The sequence below is a fragment of the Mustela putorius genome, unplaced genomic scaffold (assembly GCF_011764305.1).
Source record: "Mustela putorius furo isolate JIRA1106 unplaced genomic scaffold, ASM1176430v1.1 tig00003901_pilon_pilon_pilon, whole genome shotgun sequence".
Lineage (NCBI taxonomy): Eukaryota > Metazoa > Chordata > Mammalia > Carnivora > Mustelidae > Mustela > Mustela putorius.
In genome coordinates, this window is record NW_025422049.1 from 17,774,365 (window position 1) to 17,798,637 (window position 24,273).

Consider the following 24,273-nt stretch of genomic DNA (forward strand, 5'->3'; position numbering starts at 1 on the left):
CCACACTGGGCTCTCTGCTTGGCTGGAAGCCTGCTTCCCTTCCTCTCTCTCTGCTTGTCTCTCTGCCTACTTGTGATCTCTGTCTGTCAAATAAATAAATAAAATCTTTTTAAAAAATCAGTCATATTTCCATCTAATAGCAATGAACTATCTGAAAAAAATTATTTAGAAAAGGATTCTATTAAAATAGAATGAAAATAATAAAAGTTACAAATAAATTTAACTAAGGAGGTGACCGACTTGTATACTATAAATTATACAAAGCATTCCTGAAAGGAACTTAAAGGCACAAATAAATTGCGAGACATCCCATGTTCACGGATTGGAAGACAATACTGTGCAAACATCCACACTATCCAAATCAATCTACACACTGAATGTGATCCCTTTCAAAATCCTGGTGGCATTTTTATAGAAAAAAAAATTATCCTAAAATTCATATGAAACCACAAAGGATCTCAAATAGCCGAAAGAATTCTGAGAAAGAAAAACAAAGCTAGAGGCCACACATTTCCTAATTTCAAGATATATTACAAGGTTATAGCAATCAAAAGAGTATGGCACTGGCATAAAGATAGACACATGGGCCAATGGAATAGAACACAGTGCCCAGAAATAAACTCATACACATGAGTTTATTTAAAATTATCTTTGTCAAATTATCTTTGACAAGGGTGCCAAGAGTACACAATGAAGAAAGGATAGGCTTTTCAACAAACAGTGTTGGGGAAAGGACATCCACATGCAAAAGAAAAATGGGGCCCTTATTGTAGACCATATGCAAAAATCAGCTAAAAATTAAAGGTTTCAACGTAGGCCCTAAAACTATAAAATGCCTTGAAAAAAACAGGGCAAAATCTTCATGACATTGATCTTGGCAATGAATTCTTAAATATGACACTAAAAGCACAGGCAACCAAAGCATAAACAGATAGGTGGGACTACATCAAACTAAAAGCTTCTGTTCAGCAAAGTTAACAACCAACAGAATGAAAAGACAACCTACAGAATAGAAGAAAATACTTTTAAACCATATATCTGATAAGGTGTTAATATCCAAAATATGTAAGGAACCCCTATAACTCAATAGCAAAAAAACAATTTAAAAAATAATAAATAAATAAATAAATAAATAAATGACTTTACTTAAAACTGAGCAAAGGATTTGGAGAGATATTTTTCCAAAGAAGATATACAAATAGCCAACAGGTATATGAAAAGATGCTCAACATCACTAATTGTCAGGGAAATGCTAATCAAAACTACAATCAAATATCACCTCACACTTATTAGGATGGCTATTACTTTAAAAAAAGAGAGAAAGAACAAGTGTTGGTGAGTATATGGAGAAACTGGAAGCCTTGTACACTGTTGGTGAGAATGAGCAAATGGAAGAGCTGCTATGTAAAACACTATGGCAGTTCCTCAAAAAATTACCAATGAAACTACCATATGATCCAGCAATCCCATTTCTGGATATTTATGCAAAAGAACAAAGATCAGGACTTGGAAAAGATATTTGCACTGCCATGTTATTTGCAGCATTATCTACAATAGCCAAGAGGTAGAAATAATCTAAATGTCCATCGATAGATGAATGGATAAAGAAAATGTGGTATATACATACATTAGAATATTAGTCTGCCATATAAATAGAAATCCTGTCACATGCTACAACGTGAACGAAACTTGAAGACATGCTGAGTGAAATGAGATAGTCACAGAATAACAAATACTGCCTCGTTCTGCTTACATGAGGTATCTGAAGTATTCAAACTCAAAGAAACAGAAATTAGAACAACAGAGGTTGCCAGGGGCTGGGTGGAGGGGGAATTCGGTGTTACTGTTCAATGGGTATAGTGTTTCAGCCATACCAAGATGAGAAAGTTCTAGAAATCTGCCAGACAACTTCATGCCTATAGTTAATACTGTAATGTACACTTAAAAATGTGTTGACAGTGGATCTTATATTACGTATTATTTACAGCAATAAAACATACGTGACATGCCGCTAAACCACTGATGAGCGGGAAATTTATAGCACTAAGTATGTACCTTAGAAAGGAGGAAAAGTCTCAAATTTAAAAATCTAACTTCCCATTTTTTAAGGGAAGTTTTTTTCCCTTAAAAAGCAAAATAAACCCAAAGGAAGCAAAAGGAAGGAAATAATAGGTAAGACCAGAAATCAACAAGATTGAAAAATAAAAATCAATGAAATAAAGAGCTGATTCTTTGAAAAGGTCAATAAAATCAATAGCTCTCTAGCAAGAGTGACAAACTGAAAAAAGAGATATAGATATAAATTAATACCAGAATGAGATAGGGGATATCACTAGAGACTCCACAAACTCCAAAAAGATAATAAGGGAATACTACAAACAAATGTACACATATAAATGTTACAATTTAGATAGACTGGACCACTTCCTTGAAAACTGTAAACATATACTCACTCAGTATGAAGAAGATAATGTGAGCAGCTCTATGACTAATACAGGAAATTGAATCTCCAGGCCCAGATGGTCACACTGGAGAATTTTTCCAACCACTTGAAGGAGAATTAATAGTGATATTATGCAATCTTTTCCAGAAAATAGAAGAATGAATATTTCCCAACTCTTATAAGGCCAATATTTCCTTAAACTAAGATCAGACAGACTGTACAAAAAATCAGATAACAAGCCAATATCATTCATGAATACCGACACAAAAATCCTTAACAAAATATTAGCAAATGGAATTCTTCAATATATAAAGAAATTTATACACTACATGACCAAGTGGGTTTATTCGAGGGATGCAAGGCTGGTTCAGTATTTGACAATCAATCAATGTAATCCACCATATTATGACAAAATGAGAAAACTAATATGGTCTAATATCAATTGATACAGAAAAAGCTATTTAACAAAATTCAACACTCATTCATGATAAAAATACTCAGAAAACTGGAAATTGAAAGGGAACTGCCTCAACCTTACTTTTTTTAAAGATTTATTTATTTGAAAACAAGAGAAAGTGAGTGGGGAAGGGGCAGAAGGAGAGAATCTCAAGTAGACTCCCCACTGAGCACAGAGCCAGATACAGGGCTTGATCCCAGGACCCATGAGATCATGACCTGAGCCAAAATCAAGAGTTAGACACTTTACTCACTGAGCCACCCTGTAGGCATTTACCTCAACTTTCAAAAGAAGAAAGGAAAGAAAAGAAAAGGAAAGGAAGGAAGAAAGAGAGAAAAGGAAAGGAAGACAGACCTACAGCGAACATCATACTTAATGCTAAAAGACTGATTGCTTCTTCCCTAAGATTGGGAACAAGGCAAGGGTTCAGCTCTCACCACTGCTATTCAAAATACTGAAAGTCCTAGACAGAACAATAAGGGAAGGAAAAAAAATAAAATGCATATTGAGTAAAATGGAAGAAATATCATTGTCCCTATTTGCAGATGACAAGGCAGTCCACAAAGAAAATTGAAGCTATCAACCACAACAAACAAACAAACAAACAAACACAAAACAACCTCTTACAACTTAGCAAATTCAGCAACATTGCAGGCTGCAAGATTATCATAAAAAATCATCTGCATTACTATATATTAGCAATGAACACATGAAAACCAAAATTAAAAACACAATACCATGAAGGGTCACTCAAATAAATGAAATATTTATAATTCTCAAAAAATACATATAAGACCTACCTGTATGCTGAAAGGGACACAATGCCAAGAAAACAAATAAAAGAAAATCTAAATAAATGGAGAGACACTCCCCATTCACGGATTGAAAACACTCAACTTAGTAAAGATGCTGTTCTCCCCAAATTGATATACAGGTCTAATATAATGCCTATCAACATTCTGGCAATTTTTTTTAGATATAGGTAAGATTATTCTAAAACGTATAGGAAAAGGAAAAGGAAGAAACAATACTAAAAAAATAATAAGGTAGGAGGAATCACTCTACCCAATTTTTAAACTTATTATAGAGCTACAGTAAATAAGACCCTGGGGTGTGGCAGAGTGACAGACACATAGATAGACACATGAGTCAGAACAGAAAACCCAGAAATAGGCTCATACAAATTCAGTTTACTCATTTTTTTAACCACAGTACACAAGCAATTCAATGAAGCTGAAGCAACTGGGTATCCATAGTTTAAAAAATTAATCTCAACTCAAACCTCACACTATATACAAAATTTACCTGAAAATGGATCATGGACTTAAATGTAAAATGTAACTAGAAAACTTTTGGAAACAATCTAGGAGAAAATCTTTGAGATCCAGGGCTTGAAGAAAAAGAGTTAGAGAGAACAACAAAAGCACAATCCAGAAATGAAAAAGCAAATTGATGAATTGGGCATCATCAGAATTACATTCTTACTATGTAAGAAATCCTATTCATGAGATGAAAAGACAAGCCATAGTCTACTAGAGAATACTTGCAAATTACACATATGACAAAGAACTTGTATCTAGACTATATAAAGAACTCCCAAAACTTGACAGTTAAAACAAACAAACCCAAATAATGTAATTAAAAAATGGGCAAGGTACATAAAGAAACATTTCACTGAAGAAGATACAGGGATGGCAAATAAACACATAAAAATTTTGACTATGATTAGTTGTTAGAGAAATGCAAATAAAATCACAATACATTTATCAGTCACTATGCACCTATCAGAATGGTTCAACTAAAAACAATGATACTCCCAATAGCAGCAAAGGTGCAGAGAAGCTGGATCTCCCATACACTGCCTATAGAAATGTACGATGGTATAGCCACTCTGGAAAAATTGTTGGTCTCTTTAAAAACTAAACATACACTTTTCATATGACCCAGCAATTGCCCTATTGGGTGTTTATATCAGAGAAATAAAAATCTAGGTCTACACAAAATCCTATACTCAAATGGTCATACCAATTTTATTTGTAATAGCCCCAAAGCGGAAATGACCAAAATGTCCCTCAATACAAGAAGGAGTGAACCTGACCCTAATTTTAATATATCCAAGGCATGGAACATTTCTCAGCAATAAAAAAGAAGAAATTATTGTCACACTTATCAACTTGGATGGCTTTGAGGTAAAATTATGAAGTAAAAATATGGAAAAATCACATACTTTATGATTCTATTAATATAAAACTCTCAAAATGACAAAATTAGAGAGGAGAACACATTAGTATTGTAGTCAGGGGTATGGATGATGGGAGTCAGTGGTAGGTGTGGCCTTAAAAGGTAGCTTTCTAGTGAAATATTTCTGTATCTTGATTGTCGTGATGGTTACACAAATCTACTCATGTGATAAAGTAACAGAGAACTGTACACACACATCATTTCAACATCAATTTCCTGCTTTTCATATTGTATTATGATGACATAAAATGTAATGATTGGGACAAACTGGATGAAGAATATACGGAGATTTTTGTATTATTTCTGCAATGTGTATGTCTTTTATTATTGACTTTCAGAAAGTTAAAAAAAGAAACCATAATAAAATAACTGAGAAACAAGAATGTGGAAGCTAAAACCCAAGGAATAAGTAAATAAAACATTTTATTATGATAGTCCGTTGTACGAAGGGATAGATTTTAAATGGGGAAGGTGTACATAGCCAGTGACATGCAATACCAAAGACATTTCTCTGTAACATCAAAACATGTGCTGAAAAAACATTGCAGCCACAGATTTAAACATCCTCTAAAACCGGGCAACTGGCAATTGTGAAGTATTTGCAATAAGCCACATAAAGGAATTACATCAGTAAGTGGTAGGGATGGAGGAGTTTCATTCTGGATAACCCACAACCTATTCCTGGGACTGTTAACAGTTCACTGATTTGCATTCACCCTGTGTAAATTGTCCTGAAGTTTGTTTCACTATAGAATACATTCGTTTCCAGTTGCGCTATGAAAAACAATATATTTGCCTTGAGTAAAATATTTAGTGATAATTAGGAAAGGGCACACAGGGGGAAATTGCCTCTCTCTGCCCTGTCCAAAATGATAACCACTAGCCACATGAAGCCGTTCAAATTTAAAATAGTTAAAATTAACTGAAATTTAAAATTTTCTTCCTAGACACATTTCAAGTGCTCAATGTAACTAGCAGCTGTTGTGAATATTAATAAAGGAAAACATCAGTAAAATGGAGTCAAGAGACCAGAGGCTGGAGCTCTCATACCCTATCACTGTCAATCGCAGATCCCAATAGGAAGAGACCTATTTTGTATTCCCAACAGAAAGAAGCCTTACTTTCCTATCCCAGTAGGAGGAAGAGAAATTTTCTCCTTGGGTGCAAATGGCCCAGCCAATGAGAGACTGACACAACTCAACCAGTAAAAAGCCAGTACACTTCAAACTCCCATTTTCCTCCAATGGTTTTTTTGTGTATAACAGTTCCTCTCAACTACCTCCCCTTCCTCAATAAAACCACATTCCTCTTCCTTATTCTCCAGATTTGCCTGTGGTTTTGCTGTAGTTTGTGTGTCCTGAACTGTGATTCTCTGCTATTCCTGAATAAACCCATTTTTGGTTAAAATAACTGACAGTTTTATTTTTAAAGTAAACACTACCATACTAGAACAGCATAGATACAGAACTTTTCCATCATCACAAATAGCTCCATACGAGAGCATTGCTCTCAAGCATGAAAAACATGTCATTTTCTTTCCATCAGAGGTAGCCTTAACAGCCCAAAGAGCTATAGGAATTAGTGTTGCATTATCTGAGGTTTTCATTTATATATGATTTCATCTTCAGCAATATTGAGTACTATGTTGTAGTGGTTAGGTGCTAGGGCATTAGGCCTGGATTTCAATTTTAGCTCCAACTTTTACTAAACTGTGTGGCCTTAGGCACGTTAGATTACTTCAATTCTCTGAACCTGCCTTCTCATTTTTAATAAATGGGGATTGGAGAAATAATAGTTCCTACATCCTAGGGCTGTTGTGAAGGATTAAATCAGATATAAGACCAGTATCTGACACATAAATGTTAGTTATTCTTAGCCTTATTATGTCCAGAAGGTGAATCTGGCTTGTTCTAGGACCTACAATCTAGGTGACCATGTAGAAAAGGCAACAGGAAATAATCATATGAGCAGCAAGGGAGTCAGTCCCTAACAGGGGCCTCCTTTGACTCTTGATAGATAAACAGTCATCATCTTGTTCCTCCATAACTTGGGGCCAGAGACAAAAGAAACATTTTCCCTTATAGATCTGTCTTTCAACCTTCAAAAAGTCAAGAGTTACCTTACCCTTAGCCTCAAAGGACTCAGAACTGAAAGTTAACTGCCATGTGGTATCAAAAGAAAAAAATAAAATAAATAAAAATTAATTAATTAAATAAAAACAAAATAAAAGTACAAGACACCATCTATAAAAGAAGATAACCCAAACAAGTCACTCAGTAGGATTACTCAGAGTTATTTTTCCAGCTGTTCTTAGCAATCAAATGGAATTCCTTGATGGATTATTAAGGTAAACTGTTACTATATTCAATCCTATGTGAATACTACAAACCAGCCGGCTGTATCTCTGTAATCAACAAGATATTTATTGAACACATACTATGAATATGACATTCACTCTACAACCCCCATCAGCAAACTTCATCTAGCAGGCCAAATTAAATCCACTCATGTTTTTCATCTGGGAAACTAAGAGGAATGATTTTTACATTTTTAAACTGTCAGACAAACTGCCTTCAGTCACTGTTATCAAACACTGAATGGCTCTGGAAATGAGCTTTCACTGCAGACTTGGTAATGTTTCTTAATTCAATCTAAAATAACAGGCAAGGGGCACCTGGGTGGCTCAGTGGGTTAAGTCTCTGCCTTGGGTTCAGGTCATGACCTCAGGGTCCTGGGATCCAGCCCTGCATCAGGCTCTCTGCTCAGCAGGGAGCCTGCTTCTCCCCTCTCTCTGCCTGCCTCTCTGCCTACATGGGATCTCCCCATCAAATAAATAAATAAAATATTTAGAGAAAATAAAATAACAAGGCAAAACGGCATTTCTTTGTGAAACTTACAAAAAAAATACAGACACAAAAATCCTTAACAAAATATTAGCAAATGGAATTCTTCAATATATAAAGAAATTTATACACTACATGACCAAGTGGGTTTATTCGAGGGATGCAAGGCTGGTTCAATATTTGACAATCAATGTAATCCACCATATTATGACAAAACGAGAAAACTAATATGGTCTAATATCAATTGATACAGAAAAAGCTATTTAACAAAATTCAACACTCATTCATGATAAAAATACTCAGAAAACTGGAAATTGAAAGGGAACTGCCTTTTTGTTGGAAAGTCATTTCAACAACTACTACTGTTTGAACCAAAAGTAACGTCAACACGCTTTATATACTTCCCATAACAAGTCAAAACAAGAAAATCACAATGATACACCACTTCACACCCTCTAGAATGGCTATAATAAAGGAGACAGACATTAAGAAGTTCTGGTAAAGAGATGGAGAAAATGAAACCATCATATATTGCTGGTGGAAATGTAAAATGGTGCAGCTGTTGTAGAAAAGTTTGGCAGTTCTTCACAAAGTTAAACAGAGTTGCCCTGTGGCCTAGCAATTCAACTCCTAGATATGTAGCAAGAGAAATGAAAACACATGTCTGCACAGAAGCTTGCACACGAATGTTTATAGGAGCATTATTCATAACAGCCAAAAGGTGGAAACCACTCAAATTCCCATTAACTGATGAACAGAAAAATAAAATATTGTGTAGCCATACAATGGAATATTATTCAGCTATAAAAAGGAACAAAGCATTGATACATAGTAAAATTTGGAGAAAGGTCAAAAACATGCTAAGTGAAAGAAGGCAGACCCAAAAGACCACATATCAAGTCTTTCTGTTTGTATGAAAACTCAGAAAACAAAAATCCACAGAAACAGAAATTAGATTATTGGTTGGGAGTAGCAATGGGGAGTGACTGAAAACGGGCACAAGTTTTCTTTCCAGGGTGATGGAAATCTTTCAAATAAGATTGTGTTGATGGTAACACAACTCGAAAGTACATTAATAAAAAACTGTACACTTAAAAAAATGTAGAACACCAAAAGCGTGATTCACAAAAGAAAAAATTATGAATTGGACCTCATCAAAATTCAAAACCCTTGCACTTCAAAAGACACCATTAAGAAAATGAAAAAGCAAGCAACAGTCTAATAGAAAAAATCCACATATCATATATCTTGCAAGGACTTGTATCTAGAATGTAAAAACAATTCTTAAAACTGAACAATAAAAAGACGATAAAGATAATAACTCAATTCAAAAATGGGAAAAATATGTGAACAGACACCACACCAAAGAAGATACACAACTATCTAATAAGCACACAAGACAATGCTCATCATCATTAGTCGTTAAGGAAATACAAATTAAAACCACAATGAGTTATCACTTCACACTCATTTAGAATGGCTATGATAAAAAGACAATAACAAATGTTGGCAAGGATCTGGGGAAACAGAAACCCTCCTACATTGCTGGGGAAGAGCAAATAGTATGACCACTTTGGAAAACAGTTTTGCAGTTTCTTGAAACATTAAACATGAATTTGCCATATGTTCCAGTAATTCCACCCTTAGGTATCTACTAATAAGAACTGAAAACATAGGTCCACGGGAAGTCTTGTGCACACATGTTCTTAGCAACTAATATTAGTAGTAATAACCAACAACTGGAAACAACCTATCAACTAGGGAGTAGACAGGAAAAGTGTGTTATATCCACAAAATAGAATATTATTTGGCAATAAAAAATTAATGAGGTACAGATACATGCTACAATATGGATGGACTTTAAAAATATCATGCTAAGTGAAAGAAGCCAGGCACGAAAGACCACATATTGTAAGATTTTATTTAGATGAAAAGTCAAGAATAGGCAAATTTATAGAGACAGAAAGTAGATTAGTCGTTACCTGGGGATGGGAGTGGGAATAAGGATTAACTATAAATGAGCATGAAGGATCTTATTGGGGGAATGAAAATGTTCTAAAACTTTATGGGGATGGCAGCACCACTCAGTAAAGTTACTAAAAATCATTTAATTATACATTTGAACTGAGTGACTTTTATGGTATGTAAAATACATTTCAATAAAGCTGTTAAAAACAGGAAAAGAACAGTAGGGGAAATTGGATGAAGGGTACACAGGAAGTTTGTACTACCTTTGCGACTTTTCTGTAAAGCTAGAGCCATTCTGAAATTTTAAAAATTAAATAAAAATTAACAAGAATATGTTTGTGGGTTGATATAAGTATATGGCAGTACCTACCATTGTGAAAAGACATTTACAAAGATAAGATAAGAAAATTCCATTACAGAGCAGCACTAACAGATGAACACTTGATGTGATTATTAAGACGGGGAACCCTGACTGTGAACCCCAATTAAACAAAATGTAGTCTTCCCCCCGCAAAAAATTCCATTATTTCTATAAGGAGTCTTGTGTAACCAAAAAAAAGCAACCAACTATTGTTTTATTTTGGATTTTATCAGTAAACATTTGTTGAAATTTGTTTTCTCTCTTGTTATATAAGTGCATGCAAATTATCCACAATTTCACCTTTTGGACTGCAACGCCTAAAGTATTTACTATCTGCGCTTCACAGAAAGTTTGCCAAGTCCTGCTCTACACCATAACAGGATAAATATAAACATAATCAGTCTCTTTCTTGAGTGTATTCTTATCATTTCCTAGTTTTGGCATAAGGCCCTCCTGGATATGTCCTATAAAGGATAAGCCTTGCATCTCTTCTGCTTATGGCAGTATTTGGGATTTCCATAAATAGAAACACTATTAGCTTAATATTTCTAGCAAAGCCTCGATGTCATCGTTATTATCATGACATTAAAGGGCCAACACCATACCACAGTATGAAGATGACTCTCATCAAGTTGTGATGTCACCAGGCCATGGACTCACCGAGGTCAATTAGATATCAAGTGGCTCCCATGGCCTCACACCCTGCCTTTGGCATCACCCTGGCACATCACCTTACTACAGAGTCATATACTATCACTGCTGTGACAGAATTCTGCCCTGATGCCACTCTGCCGAGATGTCGGACTAATTAACCCCTACTTCTTTCCACTCTTTTGGCGGCGGCAGGGAGGGGGAGGGTAGCCACAGCCACCCGCACAAGCCCAGGAGGCAGTCCTCAGATCCTACCGTTGTCCCTTCCGCCTGCCACCGCAGGTCGGGGCCCCCGTGGGACAGGACCTTTAGACTCCCATAACTCTCTTGCCAGGACCCCACACCCGTTTCTTGTGGCCGACTCAATGGCCCAATAGCGACCACCCACCCCGGTTCCACACGAAGCCGCTCCCCGTACCTGACTCCATTCTCCAGCTGTCATCCTGGGCCAATTCCACCGGCCACTTGACTACGGCGGCCGCAAAGGACCCTGGGACCTGTAGTTCCGCGCTGCTAGGGGCTGAGTTGGTGAGAGTGGCAAAGATGCCTCCCCGCCCGGAACTGCGCTCAAACTGCAACTCCCAGAGGCGCCCCGGGGTGGGAAAGAAGCAAAGGAACGAGGAAGACCAGTGATTGGTGGTACGCTGCCGGCTCTTTTGATTGGCAGTCGTAACTGGCGACGTGAGGCGGTCGTGGATCGCGCTTCACGGAGATCCTGGGAAAGAGACATGGAGGGGTGTGTGTCCAACCTAATGGTCTGCAACCTGGCCTACAGCGGAAAGCTGGAGGAGTTGAAGGAGAGGATCCTGGCGGATAAATCCCTGGCTACTAGGACTGACCAGGTAAAGCAGCGCGGAGGCCTCTCCGCATGCGGTGGCGTTGACGAGGCCCAGCGTGGCTGCCTGGCCCAGCCCAAGGGAGGCCGGTTCCATAAGGTCCAGATCCCCGCCTCCGCCGCCCCATTTTAGACGGGGTCACCCTAGGACTTGGAATCGGGGCGGCAGGAGCGAGCCCCGCAAACCTCTAATATTTTGGGGAGGAGCGAGGGTACTTAGCTCCCTGAATTTTGGATATTTCTAGAACGTTTACCGCGTTTCTCAGAAGTGCCCCATCTTTGAGCTGCCCGTGGAGGAAAGCATTTTTTTTTAATGGGTTTCTTTACTTTTTACTAGTCGTTTTATTCCATGAAACACGTGTAACCAGACGCCAGTTCTGTGCCAGGCAGTTTACTGGGAGCTGGGGATACAGCTGAGTGGAAGAAGCAAACGTAACGTAACCCCAAATCGTACATCCAGTAACAGATTGTAGTGGCTGCTCTGGAGAGCAGTTTACGTGGTGCTTTCAGAACACAGAATGGCAGGACCTGACTTAATCTCCCTTAGAAGAGCGAATGTTGTGATAATTGAAAAGGTTTTGCGAAGGAGGGAAGGTTGGTTAGATCTTGAAGGTTCAGTGGGATTCTCCTGGGGGAGTGAAGGGGCATTCCTAGGCAGAGGCGGACCAAAAGGGAATGAACTTTGGGAAGTGTTTCTGCTCTTCTGCTCAAAGGACCCTCGTGCTTTGACCCCAAGTTTCTAGAAAGATTCACGGCGACCTCAGCAAGCCAACAAATATTTATAGATTACATTCTGTATGACAGGTACCATTCTAAGCACTTATCAGTACAGTGTCAGGGATCCACAAATCTCCATTTTGTGGCTTTTGGAAGAGCAGAATTCAGGAGACTGACTTCTGGAATTTCCCTTTATTGCTCAACCTGAAAATGGCTTTACCTTTACCTAATTTACCTTTGTGATGATCTGATAATATTTAATACTTGAAATTTAAGTTAATGTCAAATTAAGATTTAGTAATCTGTTCTTCACTGAGTCAATGGAATAAAAAAGAGAAATAAAAAACACAAATTTGTTTTCATCCCCCCTTTAAAAAAAATTATCTATGTGGGGCGCCTGGGTGGCTCAGTGGGTTAAAGCCTCTGCCTTTGGCTCAGGTCATGATCCCAGGGTGCTGGGATGGAGTCCCGCATGGGGCTCTCTGTTCAGCAGGGAGTCGGCTTCCTCCTCTCTCTCTGCCTGCCTCTACCTACTTGTAATCTCTGTCTGTCAAATAAATAAAATCTTTAAAAAAAAAAAAAAGAGGAAAGCTATACCAGGTCAGGAAACTTAAGAACTAAGGCTCATATGCACAAGCCAGCTATTAAAAATCACTTGGGGGACAACTCGGGAAATCTGAATACTGACTGAGTTTTAGATTTTATAAAGGAGTTAGTATTAATTTTGATAAGTGTGATAATGGCCTCATGGCTATCTATGTAGGACAGCATCCTTATTCTTTAGGTACTGAAATATTTAGGGATGAAAAATCATGATATTTAGAATTCGTTTTTAAAAAATTACCTCATCAGGAAAAAAAAAAAGCCCTGAGGAAATAAAGTAAGGCAAATATGGCAGAATAGTAAATCTAGATAATAAGCATATGAGTTTCTGTTACAGCATCTATTTTTATGTGTTTGAAATTCTTTTGTAATAACATTTATTTTTTTTTTAATTGATTTTTTTTTTATTTATTTATTTGACAGAGAGAGACCACAAGTAGGCAGAGAGGCAGGCAGAGAGAGAGAGAGGAGGAAGCAGGCTCCCTGCTGAGCAGAGAGCCCGATGTGGGACTCGATCCCAGGACCCTGAGATCATGACCTGAGCCGAAGGCAGCGGCTTAACCCACTGAGCCACCCAGGCGCCCCTGTAATAACATTTAAAATACTACTTTCTTTTCCATAGAGCTAAGAAGTACAGCTGTCACTGCAAAAAAACAAATTCCCTTTGAGAAACACAACTAACTCCTGACTTCTTTTTCTAAAAGTAATGTTGCTAATTTTGAGTGTGGTATTCTTTTTAAATATATAGATAATCTCAGCTAGTTTTATGAACATTTCTTTCCCATAAGATTCGTTCCTTCTTTCCAGAGCATCTAGAAATATCAGCATCAGACAGAGGTTTGTGGCCCAGCTTCACCATTTACTAGCTATGTGACCTTGGACAAGTTGCCTACCCTGAGGAGTCTTAGTTTCCTCATCTGCAAAATGGGGATAATGTCCACTGTCCCGGATCCTGGAGACTAAATGAGACGATGACTGCAGAACTCTCAGCAGAGTGCCTGGCATAACAGTACATAAATAATGCCATAGTACATAGCCAGAGCTCTATTCCTGCCAAAGTGGCGAAATCAGTCTCGTGCTCGACTGCTTTCGAGGCTGTGTTCTGCCCAGAATTAACATTCATCATTGGATTCTCCCCCATGTCACTGAAGCCTTGTTCTCTCTTACGACAGTAAGTAATATGGTATAAAGTTACCTACCCCAGGATCCTGTGCTCTCCATTTCTTATTTCCAAACTATAGGCTTGCTGGCCCCAGTGTTAATCTTTTTCTGCTTTCTTGCCTTCCTTCTTCTATTTCTCTTCAAGAATATCAATCGTCTTGCTTCTCTCTTTCCCATGCAGGACAGCAGAACCGCGTTGCACTGGGCGTGCTCAGCCGGACATACAGAAATTGTGGAATTCTTGCTGCAGCTTGGAGTGCCAGTGAACGATAAAGATGATGTGAGTCCTAGGCAGAGTTGATAAAGGCCTGGTTATCTTTAGACTCCAGACTGGTGTTTACGGAGGACTGCGTATCAAGCTCACAGACAAAATTGTAACCTTTATGACTAGGCAGTTAGTTACAGCAGGGCCCTGGTGACCTCACACAGGTCTTTGGGTGCATTATTTTAGAACGTTGGTTCTGCCACTCATACCCCATAAGTTAAGGTTAATGTGTAGATTAAGGCTACAAGACTACAGATCCTTTTTATTATGTTGGAAAGCTTTTTTGTGTGTGAGCATTGCCTGAATACTCAGGGCCTGGATATTCTTTTGTTGTTGTTATACAGAGATTTATTATAATGGTATTGGTTATATTAAGATAAAACTTGGTGAAGAATAAGGATGGAAATGTTTTGTAGGCAAGTTCCTTTCCAAGGATGCTCCCTGAAGGAATATTTATAATAGCAAAGAAATAAAAGTGGTTCAGTGTAGACCTGGTTGACTATAGTGGGAATAGCCACATTAGTAAAATGATATCCAACTATTAAAGTCAAGAATCCAAAGAAGGACATAGAAAATTCTCACAAGACAAGAAGTTGACATTGTGGGAAATGCACCTCACAGAACTTTATATCCTATAACCCCAATTGGAAAACACATTAGAATTACACCTGTATCATTCTTTCTGTGTTATAGGATCATGGGTGGTTTGGTGTCCCTTCTGTATACATCTGCTCTCCAAATTTTTTGCAGTGTTTAATGAGGGGAAAAGAAGGTCACTTTTTTTTTTTTTTAACCATTCACACACAGCTCTTTGTAAACCGTACCTACATATCAGCATTAATCCCTGTGCCTTTCCCCCCCCTGGTTTTCGTACTGCCTTCCCCTTTCATAGGCAGGTTGGTCTCCTCTTCATATTGCTGCTTCTGCTGGCCGTGATGAGATCGTAAAAGCCCTTCTGGGTAAAGGTGCTCAAGTGAATGCTGTCAACCAAAATGGCTGTACGCCCCTACATTACGCAGCTTCCAAAAACAGGCATGAGGTAGGCCTCCGTTCCTTGCTGCTCCTCTTGAGCTCTGAACCTGTACACGAGCACAACTAGATGTCTGCATTGTTTTTTTTCTCCTGGGGTTCCAGATCGCTGTCATGTTACTGGAAGGCGGGGCTAATCCAGATGCTAAGGACCATTATGAGGCCACAGCAATGCACCGGGCGGCAGCCAAGGGTAACTTGAAGATGATTCATATCCTTCTGTACTACAAAGCATCCACAAATATCCAAGACACTGAGGGTAACACTCCTCTGTAAGTGACAAGTAGCAGTCATCTGTGCTCTCCTTGACATTAGCCTGCTTGCACTAATTCTCACACATCGCTTCTTTTTTTATTCTGCTTATAATCGTAATACATGTATATGACAAAAAATTTGGAAACACGCATAAGTATAAGGATAAAAGCTCAAATTACCTATGTACTTTTCATATATTTTCTCCCATTCTTTGTATGCAAATGTGCATATTTAAAAAAAAATTTTTTTTGCAAAATCGGGATCATACTATGTATGTGATTACATTGTGTTCCTTTAACCTCAGTATATTGTGAGCGTTTTCCAATGTCATTAAAATTTTTTTATTTAATGTTTTTAAAACATTTTTGAATGGCTCTATACAGTTCCATTTTATGGATGTGCCAGAATTTAATCATTCCTCTGACTGTATGTTTAAGCTTTTTTGAGTTTTCCATGAATATAAATCACGCTACATTGATCAAGTTTATACAAAAATCTATGGCCATATTGTTGATGATTACCTTAGTATAGACTCCTAGAAGCAGGACTGCTGAGTCAACAAACACACACATTTTGAAATTGTTGCTATGTATTGTCAGATTGCTTCCAGAGGAGTTGTGTCATGGTACCCACCCCCCAACAGCAGGTTTGAGAGTGCCTATTACCCCCTCACCAACACTGAGAATAGCCTTCTGTTCTATCAGACATGGTGTTTCAAAGTTGTCATTTGTGTTTTTATTATCAGCGAAGTGTAACATCTTTTAATGTCTCCAACTAATTGGATTTCTTCTCCAAATTAAAACCTTCCGTGTGTCCCTCTCTCTGCTTTCGGGGAATTAATTTATTTTTTGTGATTTTTTTTAAGTGCCCTCAACTTGGTATACTAGAAATATTAACTTGCTATGTTAGTCGAAACTGTTTTTGCCAGTTTCTCTTTTCATGTTTATTTATTTTTTTTAAAGAAACAGAAGTTTTCAGCTTCTAAGTAGTCAGATCTGTTAATCTTCTCTCATGACTGGAAAGTCCTTTCTCACCCTGAAATTATTTAAAGATTTACCTGTATTTTATTGGAGGCCTTAAAAAAATTGCATTGGTTTGGGTGAGAGTTACCATTCTTCATGTAACTCAGGTCCATCTGGAATTGATTCATGCGTATGACCTGAGGCCACCATCTGCCTTGGAATTTTTTTGGCAGTACTTGGCTACTTTTCTTCCTTAGTGAGTGGTGACTTTTTTTTTTAAAGATTTTATTTATTTATTTGAGAGAGAATGAGTGAGAGAGAACATGAGAGAGGAGAAGGTCAGAGGGAGAAGCAGACTCCCCAAGGAGCTGGGAGCCCGATGTGGGACTCGATCCTGGAAGTCCAGGATCATGACCTGAGCCAAAGACAGCTGCTCAACCAACTGAGCCACCCAGGCGCCCGAGTGGTTACTTTTTTGAACCAGAAATTCTGAGTCTCCTTTTTAGTCTAAAATGAGATTCAGTCTTTTTTGCGAGTATGATTTTCTTAACTCTTCGTTTTAAAAATCTTTTCTCTGGTCCCGAGTGACTCTGTTTAGAAAGACTTGCGCATTCTAGCTCCTTTCTCTGTAACAAGGAGGAAACCTAGGAGTCAGGCAGGACAGGGTCCCGGGAAAAGCCTAGGATTTAGGGAGAGCTAGGTGCTGTTTACTCTATTCAAACTCAGCCATTTAATCAACTGTGTTAAATACTTACATTAAGTAACTTGGAGAAGTAACTTAACCTTCCTAAGCCTTAATTTCCACATCTGTAATATGAGGTTAGTAATTCCTTCCTCACTAGATTGTTGTGCAGCTTAAATAACATGACAAGGTAAAGCACCTGTTACCCTGCCTAATAAACCGTTAAGTGCCTACAAGGTTTCCCCTTCAGTTACTGGCCAGCCATGTCAACATAGGTAAGGACTTCAACCTCTGCCACAATTTCAACTGTAAATTTACAAGGTGGCTGTAAGGGTCAAATGAGATAACACCTTTTAAACTGCTTTTTCAAAATTTCAACCACACAAATTGCTATTAGCAGCCCTGAAGTATTGAGTGCCTTTGGGGCAAACTACTCTGATCTCCCTAAAATATGGATGCTGTTCTTAGGCTGGCATTAGATCCCTTCTTAAACTGTCATGTGTCCAGAATTAGGATAAATGATTTGATACCATGAGACCATTCCATGGAATTTTAGCTTACCAACAGTCTTTCCCATGCAGATCGATCTTCCTTTCCTGATTATATATTCTAATATTATACCACCTAGTAATATGCCATTCAGACCACCTCTCAGGAACTCCTCATGGTTACCTAGAATCAGTAGGGAGTAATCAGTCTTTGTGGTCCTCAATTTCAGACACTTAGCCTGTGACGAGGAGAGAGTGGAAGAAGCGAAACTGCTGGTATCCCAAGGAGCAAGTATTTACATTGAGAATAAAGAAGAAAAGACACCCCTGCAAGTGGCCAAAGGTGGTCTGGGTTTAATACTCAAGAGAATGGTGGAAGGTTAAGCAGCTTGGATGTATTATTCCTGTGTATGTTTTGTGGTTGTCCTAGAGTCCTGGAAACTCATATCCTTGTGCACAAGCCATCGTCCGTGAATGATGAAGTGTTTTCGTCTTCAAAGTCATAAACATGTTGAAATATTGTTCCTGCTGAGGTCTTTGTTCTGAGCTTACAGCTAGCTTGCCCAGCATTGAATAACTGTTGGGATTGTTCTACTCTTGTTGTACAATCTTCCGTACCGAATTCGGGTTAATTTTGAGTTAGTTCGTTCTGTGGCTGTGATGAGTCTCCAGCACCCTCCCCTCGGAGGCAGAACAACTCCGATAGCACCAAGCCATTTGTTCTGTCACATGTTTCTAGGTAGGTTCCTGAATGTTCCACTGTCCAGTTGAAACACAACCTGACTTTTCTCTCAAGCTTACTCAGAGGCCTATACCAAAAATTTCTGTTTTTTCAACAATACACTCTAGTTTTATTTTTGTTATGGAACACGTATGTATTTTGAAGGACCAGATTTTCAGTTGGAGGGCATGCTATCCAAGTTCAGAATTCCTAAACACTAAAATAATGCAAAATAAGAGCCGGTGTACTCATGTATCTTTTTAATGAGCTTGTTCCCTCCAAAATAAAATGTATTTTTAAAACAGAAGTTTTAAAGTACCTGTATTAAGTTATCCTGTATTGGGAAATGTCAAACCCGCTAACATATGTAACAAAAATGTATTTTGATTTGTATTCCAGAAACAAAAATAAAATGTTGAGAGAATCTCCCAGTTTCTCTTTCAAGTCAGTTAGACGTCCCATGTAACCCTTAAAATCCTTCATAAAGACATTTCTCAGTTTTTGCTAGCTCTGAAGTCAATAAAATTAGTGAAGCTTGAGATGCAGCTAAAATCTTTAAAAATGGTAATCTTCTGAATTGCTAATTAAGTGTGGACCAAAAGAAAATAAGTGTGACCTTGATCTCAATCTAGGGAAACAGCATAAATGATTGCTAGTCATAAAATCTAATGAACTCCAAGTGACTCGTCAAATTTTTTTTTTAATTTGAATCTCCTGCTGCAAATATTGCTTGAAATCAGTAATCCCGGTGAGCCCACAAACTTGCATTAATTGTGGGTCAGACTTAACGGCCAGTAGTTGAAATGAGTTCTATAAACATGAATAGTGTCATTGATAATGTGAAACCTGTACATAAACATTTTGAGTGCTGATCATTACAGATATTAATCAGGGAAGCATCTTCTAATGCAACGAAATGTTTGCTTATTGAATGCCAGGGATAGAATTGATGACAGAGGAAATCATTTCTTTACAGTGGTTTTTAGCGGTGAAGAGAGAGTCAAGTTGTATTTAATTGAATTGGGCCTGTTAGGTCTGAAGGCATTTACTCTCTATAAACACTGACTTTATGTCTAAGGTAATCGGCTTTGTGGGTATGAAAGAGAACTGATCTTAGTTCTTTAATAAGACACAGATGGAACCAAGCCTCAGTTAATTTGTAGGCTACCTGAATTTTATAAATATAAACTAATAATTATAAGGATATTAATGGCCCTGGATACTGATCAGATTGTTATCTGTTCATATAAGAAACCCAATAGAGATGAATCTGATTCAAGGTCAACAGGTTTTACAGTTGCTTCCGAATGAATCCCAGAAAGATGAGAATTTCATTTGTAAAGCTTAACTGAATATAAGCTGAAAGATGCAGGTAAATAGGAACAGTGGAAAAAAAGTGTGAGTATCTGTTGGAGGGAATCCACAATTTGAGGGAGTTTCTATGATACTCAGAGTAAATCCGCATTTGCTTCATAATCTTTGATTTAGCAGTTTAACCGTATGACCCCTGTGTTTTGATTTCTCCCATTTCTTAACTGTATCAACTATAGCAAGGTCATGACGTGGCTGTGTCACACTATCGTGTCTGGGTCCTATCGTGTCACACTATTGAGCCCCCAGGTCAGTCTGCAGGCAAGTGTGATACGGTGGAGGGGCCCTTTACTTTGGGTTCTGTGGCCCCAGCGTCACAGTTCTGACTGCCTGAAATTGCAGAAATTTGTATGCATGTTTTTCTGGGAAAGGGTTTTTTTCCGTAGCTTTCACCAGATTCTCAGAGGGATCTGACTGCCCAAAAGGGTAAGAATCTCTGGTCAAGAGGAAAAAAAAGAGCATTGAACCAATATCTACAATAGTATAGTTCTGCCACACTATATAGTTTATAAATATTTATAATCCATTCTCCATTGCAGCCTTTAAGAAGACCAAAAACCATCTCCATTTTACATTGAGAAAATACCCAGAGCAAGAGGAATCTAGCTTTCCTGGGTCCTGGTCCATTTTCTGCCTGCCTCTTGTCAAAAGCTAGACCAAATGAAGTACTGTGGCATTTTGATAATAACCTGATAGTTGTAGCACCTCCCCCGCCCACCCGGACCTCAGGCCTCCCCACCAGCTGCTAGTCTTTACTTGATTTGTTTTTAGTTTCCTGAAACCTTCCTTAACATCTCTAAGTCTTTTGTTTTGTCTTGTTGAAACCAAAGCTTCAAAGACAAGATGATTGACTAGTGATTGGTTTGAACCTTTCATGAGACCCTCTAACCTGTTTTCCACCACATAGACATTGCAAAACAATCTTTAATTACTACAACTTTGGGTTTATTTCATTGAAATTAATTTGTTGCAGTTGAAGAGCATTACACTGGGATCTAGCGGATGTGGTATAATCTTGGGCAGATTATTTTCTCTTGTCACTCACAGAGTCCTCTCTGGGGATTGGTGGGGGATACATAGGAATGAGCCAACCTTTTTATTTTTTATTTAAATTTAATTTTTTTTATTTTGTTTTTTCAGTGTTCTAAAATTCATTGTTTGTGTACCACACTCAGTGCTCTACGCAGTATGACCCAACTTTTTAAAACCACATTTACCCCTGCCTATCTCTCCAACTAAGAAGGTAACTCTCTCATTATTTCCCCTCTCCACCCAATCATAGTCAGGGGTAGGCCATCTTTGATTTAGCAGTTGTGTGTGTTAAGACCCTCAGGTGTGCTGCAGTTGGAAAAGGTCGAGGGCTATTCTCCCAAAGCTCCCTCTTAGCTCTTCTAGCTTAACTTACTTAAAGCTCATCAAGCCTAAGTTACCCAGAGGCCAGGGTAAGAGCTGCAGATATTAACCCCCCAGTGTGTATTGGAGGATAGAGGTCACCTGGTGCTCTGAAGGCCATTGGAGATATCAGCGTACATGATTTCTTAGCTATTGGTCAAGAATCTCTATGTTTTAGTCCCTTCTTCTCATAGACCCCTGTAATGTGGAGGCCCTCCCCGGTGCAGTACAAATGTCGGCCTTCCTTGCCTGCTCTCAACACACTGTTGTTGATAAAATGCAAGAAATTGTCACAGTTAGCGAGGCTATAAAACTCAGGGACAAGAGCCAGCTCATTCTTATCATGATATCACGGCCACAGTACCTGGTTCATAGAAGCTGTTCAATCCATTTATACCCAGCAGATGACTGAATAAACAGATGAATTTGAGGGGACTTACAGCCAAAAAACTTTTCTGTTGACTTTAGCATATCCTAGTTGCTAAGTGCAAAAACAGATGGAGGAACTTCCTGGAGATCTTTCTGGGTAGCAAGAAGTGAATGGTTAAGAAACCTACAGCTGCTTTGGGATTTGATTGTGACTACCCACTTAAATTTTAACTCTCTGTAGCAAAATAAATCCGGTAGTACACTCTCTGAATGAGAATTATGCTGGAGTAATTTTTAAGTTTAATCAGAATGTTTGGGTAATGACCCATTCCATTTCTTATTTTCTGATCCACCTTTGCTTGGTTCCATTGTTGGAAAGCTCTTTAACATGAGCCCATTTTCCTGCCCAAGTAAACTTTATTTTCTTTTAAAGATTTTATTTGTTTATTTGACAGACAGAGATTACAAGTAGACAGAGAGGCAGGCAGAGAGAGAGAGGGGGAAGCAGGCTCCCTGCTGAGCAGAGAGCCCGATGCGGGACTCGATCCCAGGACCCTGGGATCATGACCCGAGCCAAGCCACCCAGGCGCCCCCAAGTAAACTTTAGTGAAAACTTTGTTACGATTTCATATTTTACAGGGTCTCAGGATTTTATCACAAAACAAATACATGGTGTATTATGGATATACTAATAGAAGACTGAGGAGATCAAGATGAAACTTGCACTCACCCTTATAAGTAGGTAGAGTAGATGGTAACCCACATGGTTTGATGTGAGAAGTCTCCTTTTTCCAGAAATAGCTCCCCTCAGGATTGTTCCAGTGCTTGAAATTCTACCATTTAGACTCTTTGGATTAAGGAATCCCCTGTGTTCAAGAATCCCCTTTCCAAAGGTAAATACTCAAAAGAGAGCTAGCTCACTATCAATCCAAATGACATCACTGGATGATAAAAGATCATGGTCACTAGACAAAAACAGGTCACAGAACCGCTGCCTTTTAAAATCAGGCGGGGGGTGGGGTGGTTGGTTGGGGAGTGTTCCTGGAGGGCCCAGTCCGTTGAACGTCCAACTCTTGATTTCAGCTCAGGTCATGAGCTCAGGGTCCTGAGATTGAGCCCCACATCCGGGCTCTGCGCTCAGCAGGGTGTCTGCTTGAAGATACTCTCCCTCTCCCCCCCCCCACTCAACCTACATTCCCTCAAATAAATAAAGAAAATCTGTAAAAAAAAAAAAAGTAAATAAAGTGGTAGCAAGGGTAGAGGTAAATCCTGAGCAATGAATGGGTGGGTTCCTGGGTGATGCAGAGCTGAGTGGATCACTGAGCTAGTAGGTACATGAGAATCCTGGGTGTTTGGAAACTAAGATGCCAGATGGCCTGGAAGGGCACTGAAAGGAGAGATCCCAAGATACCACTTCAGATTAACCCTACTTACTTCCCAGCCTTACCCAGCTAAGGTTTTTGCATGAGCAGCATGTACTCTATATTTTTAAATCTGGGCTTTCCCCTCCATTCCTGTTTGATTTTAGCTCAGCTTCCAGGCTATTGAGATCATTTTGAGTCCTACAACCTAGTAATCATTCTCCTCAGAAGGAAGGCATCCACACATTTGTTAAGTGTCCCTTCTGTGTTTTTATCTAAGTCACTAGCTCTTAATCTTGGATTCAGGGAATCTGTAATTTACCTAAAACTGTATAAGACACTTTGTGTATATAAGTGGTTTTCCTATGGAAAGGGGTCCAGAGTTTTCAACAGATTTTCAAGGTGATCCATGACCTTCAAAAAAAAGTTGAAAACCGCTAAATCCACTATTCATTAGTATTTTGACCAAAGCAATGCTGATAAGGACAGAGTTGTGTAAGATCACCAAGAGTGACTTCCTGCTCAGCACCAGTCCATCAGAAATTTGGGAGGTACAGCTATTGACTATTACATATTGGTCTCTTGTAATTCGCCTCTATTATAAAGGCAGAAGAGAAAAGTGAATTCTAGCTACTTTGATGTTCTGGTAATGGAGATTTTTACACTGCTGGTGTTTAGCTTTTAATCTTTAAATAATAGATCATTCTCAAAACCTTCATCATTTTGCTTACTGGACCCATCAGACACTGTGTATCATAATATATTTAATGTGAATGGAATTATAGATGCTTCAAAAAATCCCTATGATTCATTGAAAATTGACACATCAAAGAAAATACCTAAGTAAAAGCTTGTTACTTCTCTTCATGGCTCCACATAAGTGTAAATTAAATGTTAAGTTCTATCTACCTTAAAACCGACAAAGGTTCTACCTCAACTTCTGTGTAAGTATATTCTCTATATAAAGGGCTTTGCAACTTAAGAAAATCCCCTACATGAAAATCGGGGTGTGGTAAGTTAGAGATTCATTACTTCATTCAAAAAGGATTCACCTTGGAAAGAAGCAGACACAAAACAAGTACAGACTGTATGATCGCA

At 38.4% G+C, this 24,273-nt stretch overlaps 2 protein-coding genes across 4 annotated transcripts in view; one reads left to right on the forward strand and one right to left on the reverse strand.

The window, feature by feature from the left end:
* The window catches only part of ATG4A (autophagy related 4A cysteine peptidase), a 50,992-nt gene extending 39,465 nt beyond the window's left edge, over positions 1–11,527 (reverse strand). The window contains exon 1 of one of the 2 annotated variants that reach the window (XM_013064839.2): positions 11,383–11,527. In XM_013064839.2, coding sequence (XP_012920293.1) covers positions 11,383–11,392 — 10 coding nt within the window. In that variant the 5' untranslated portion in view covers positions 11,393–11,527. Of the gene's footprint in view, positions 1–2,453; positions 2,476–11,382 lie in introns of those variants that run through there. The other variant, XM_013064844.2, reaches the window with a different exon arrangement.
* A 94-nt stretch (positions 11,528–11,621) lies between these two features.
* Positions 11,622–19,106, forward strand: PSMD10 (proteasome 26S subunit, non-ATPase 10). 2 transcript variants are annotated; one of them, XM_004769029.3, is made up of 5 exons: positions 11,622–11,806; positions 14,462–14,560; positions 15,438–15,584; positions 15,680–15,767; positions 18,192–18,335. In XM_004769029.3, exons 1-5 carry the CDS (start codon positions 11,693–11,695, stop codon positions 18,197–18,199), a joined length of 456 nt encoding a protein of 151 aa, XP_004769086.1. In that variant the 5' UTR covers positions 11,622–11,692; the 3' UTR covers positions 18,200–18,335. The 2 variants fall into 2 exon arrangements, with proteins under 2 accessions (XP_004769086.1, XP_004769085.1); XM_004769028.3 differs by having other exon boundaries at positions 11,623–11,806; positions 15,680–15,846; positions 18,192–19,106.
* The last annotated feature ends 5,167 nt before the right edge of the window (positions 19,107–24,273 follow it).

Bases quoted from the DNA above. Each gene is read 5' to 3' on its own strand.
- PSMD10 (XM_004769028.3), top strand. From the start codon at position 11,693: ATGGAGGGGTGTGTGTCCAACCTAATGGTCTGCAACCTGGCCTACAGC. The intron at 11,807-14,461 runs GTAAAGCAGCGC...TTTCCCATGCAG, and splicing joins TGGCTACTAGGACTGACCAG to GACAGCAGAACCGCGTTGCA. The intron at 14,561-15,437 runs GTGAGTCCTAGG...CCCCTTTCATAG, and splicing joins CAGTGAACGATAAAGATGAT to GCAGGTTGGTCTCCTCTTCA.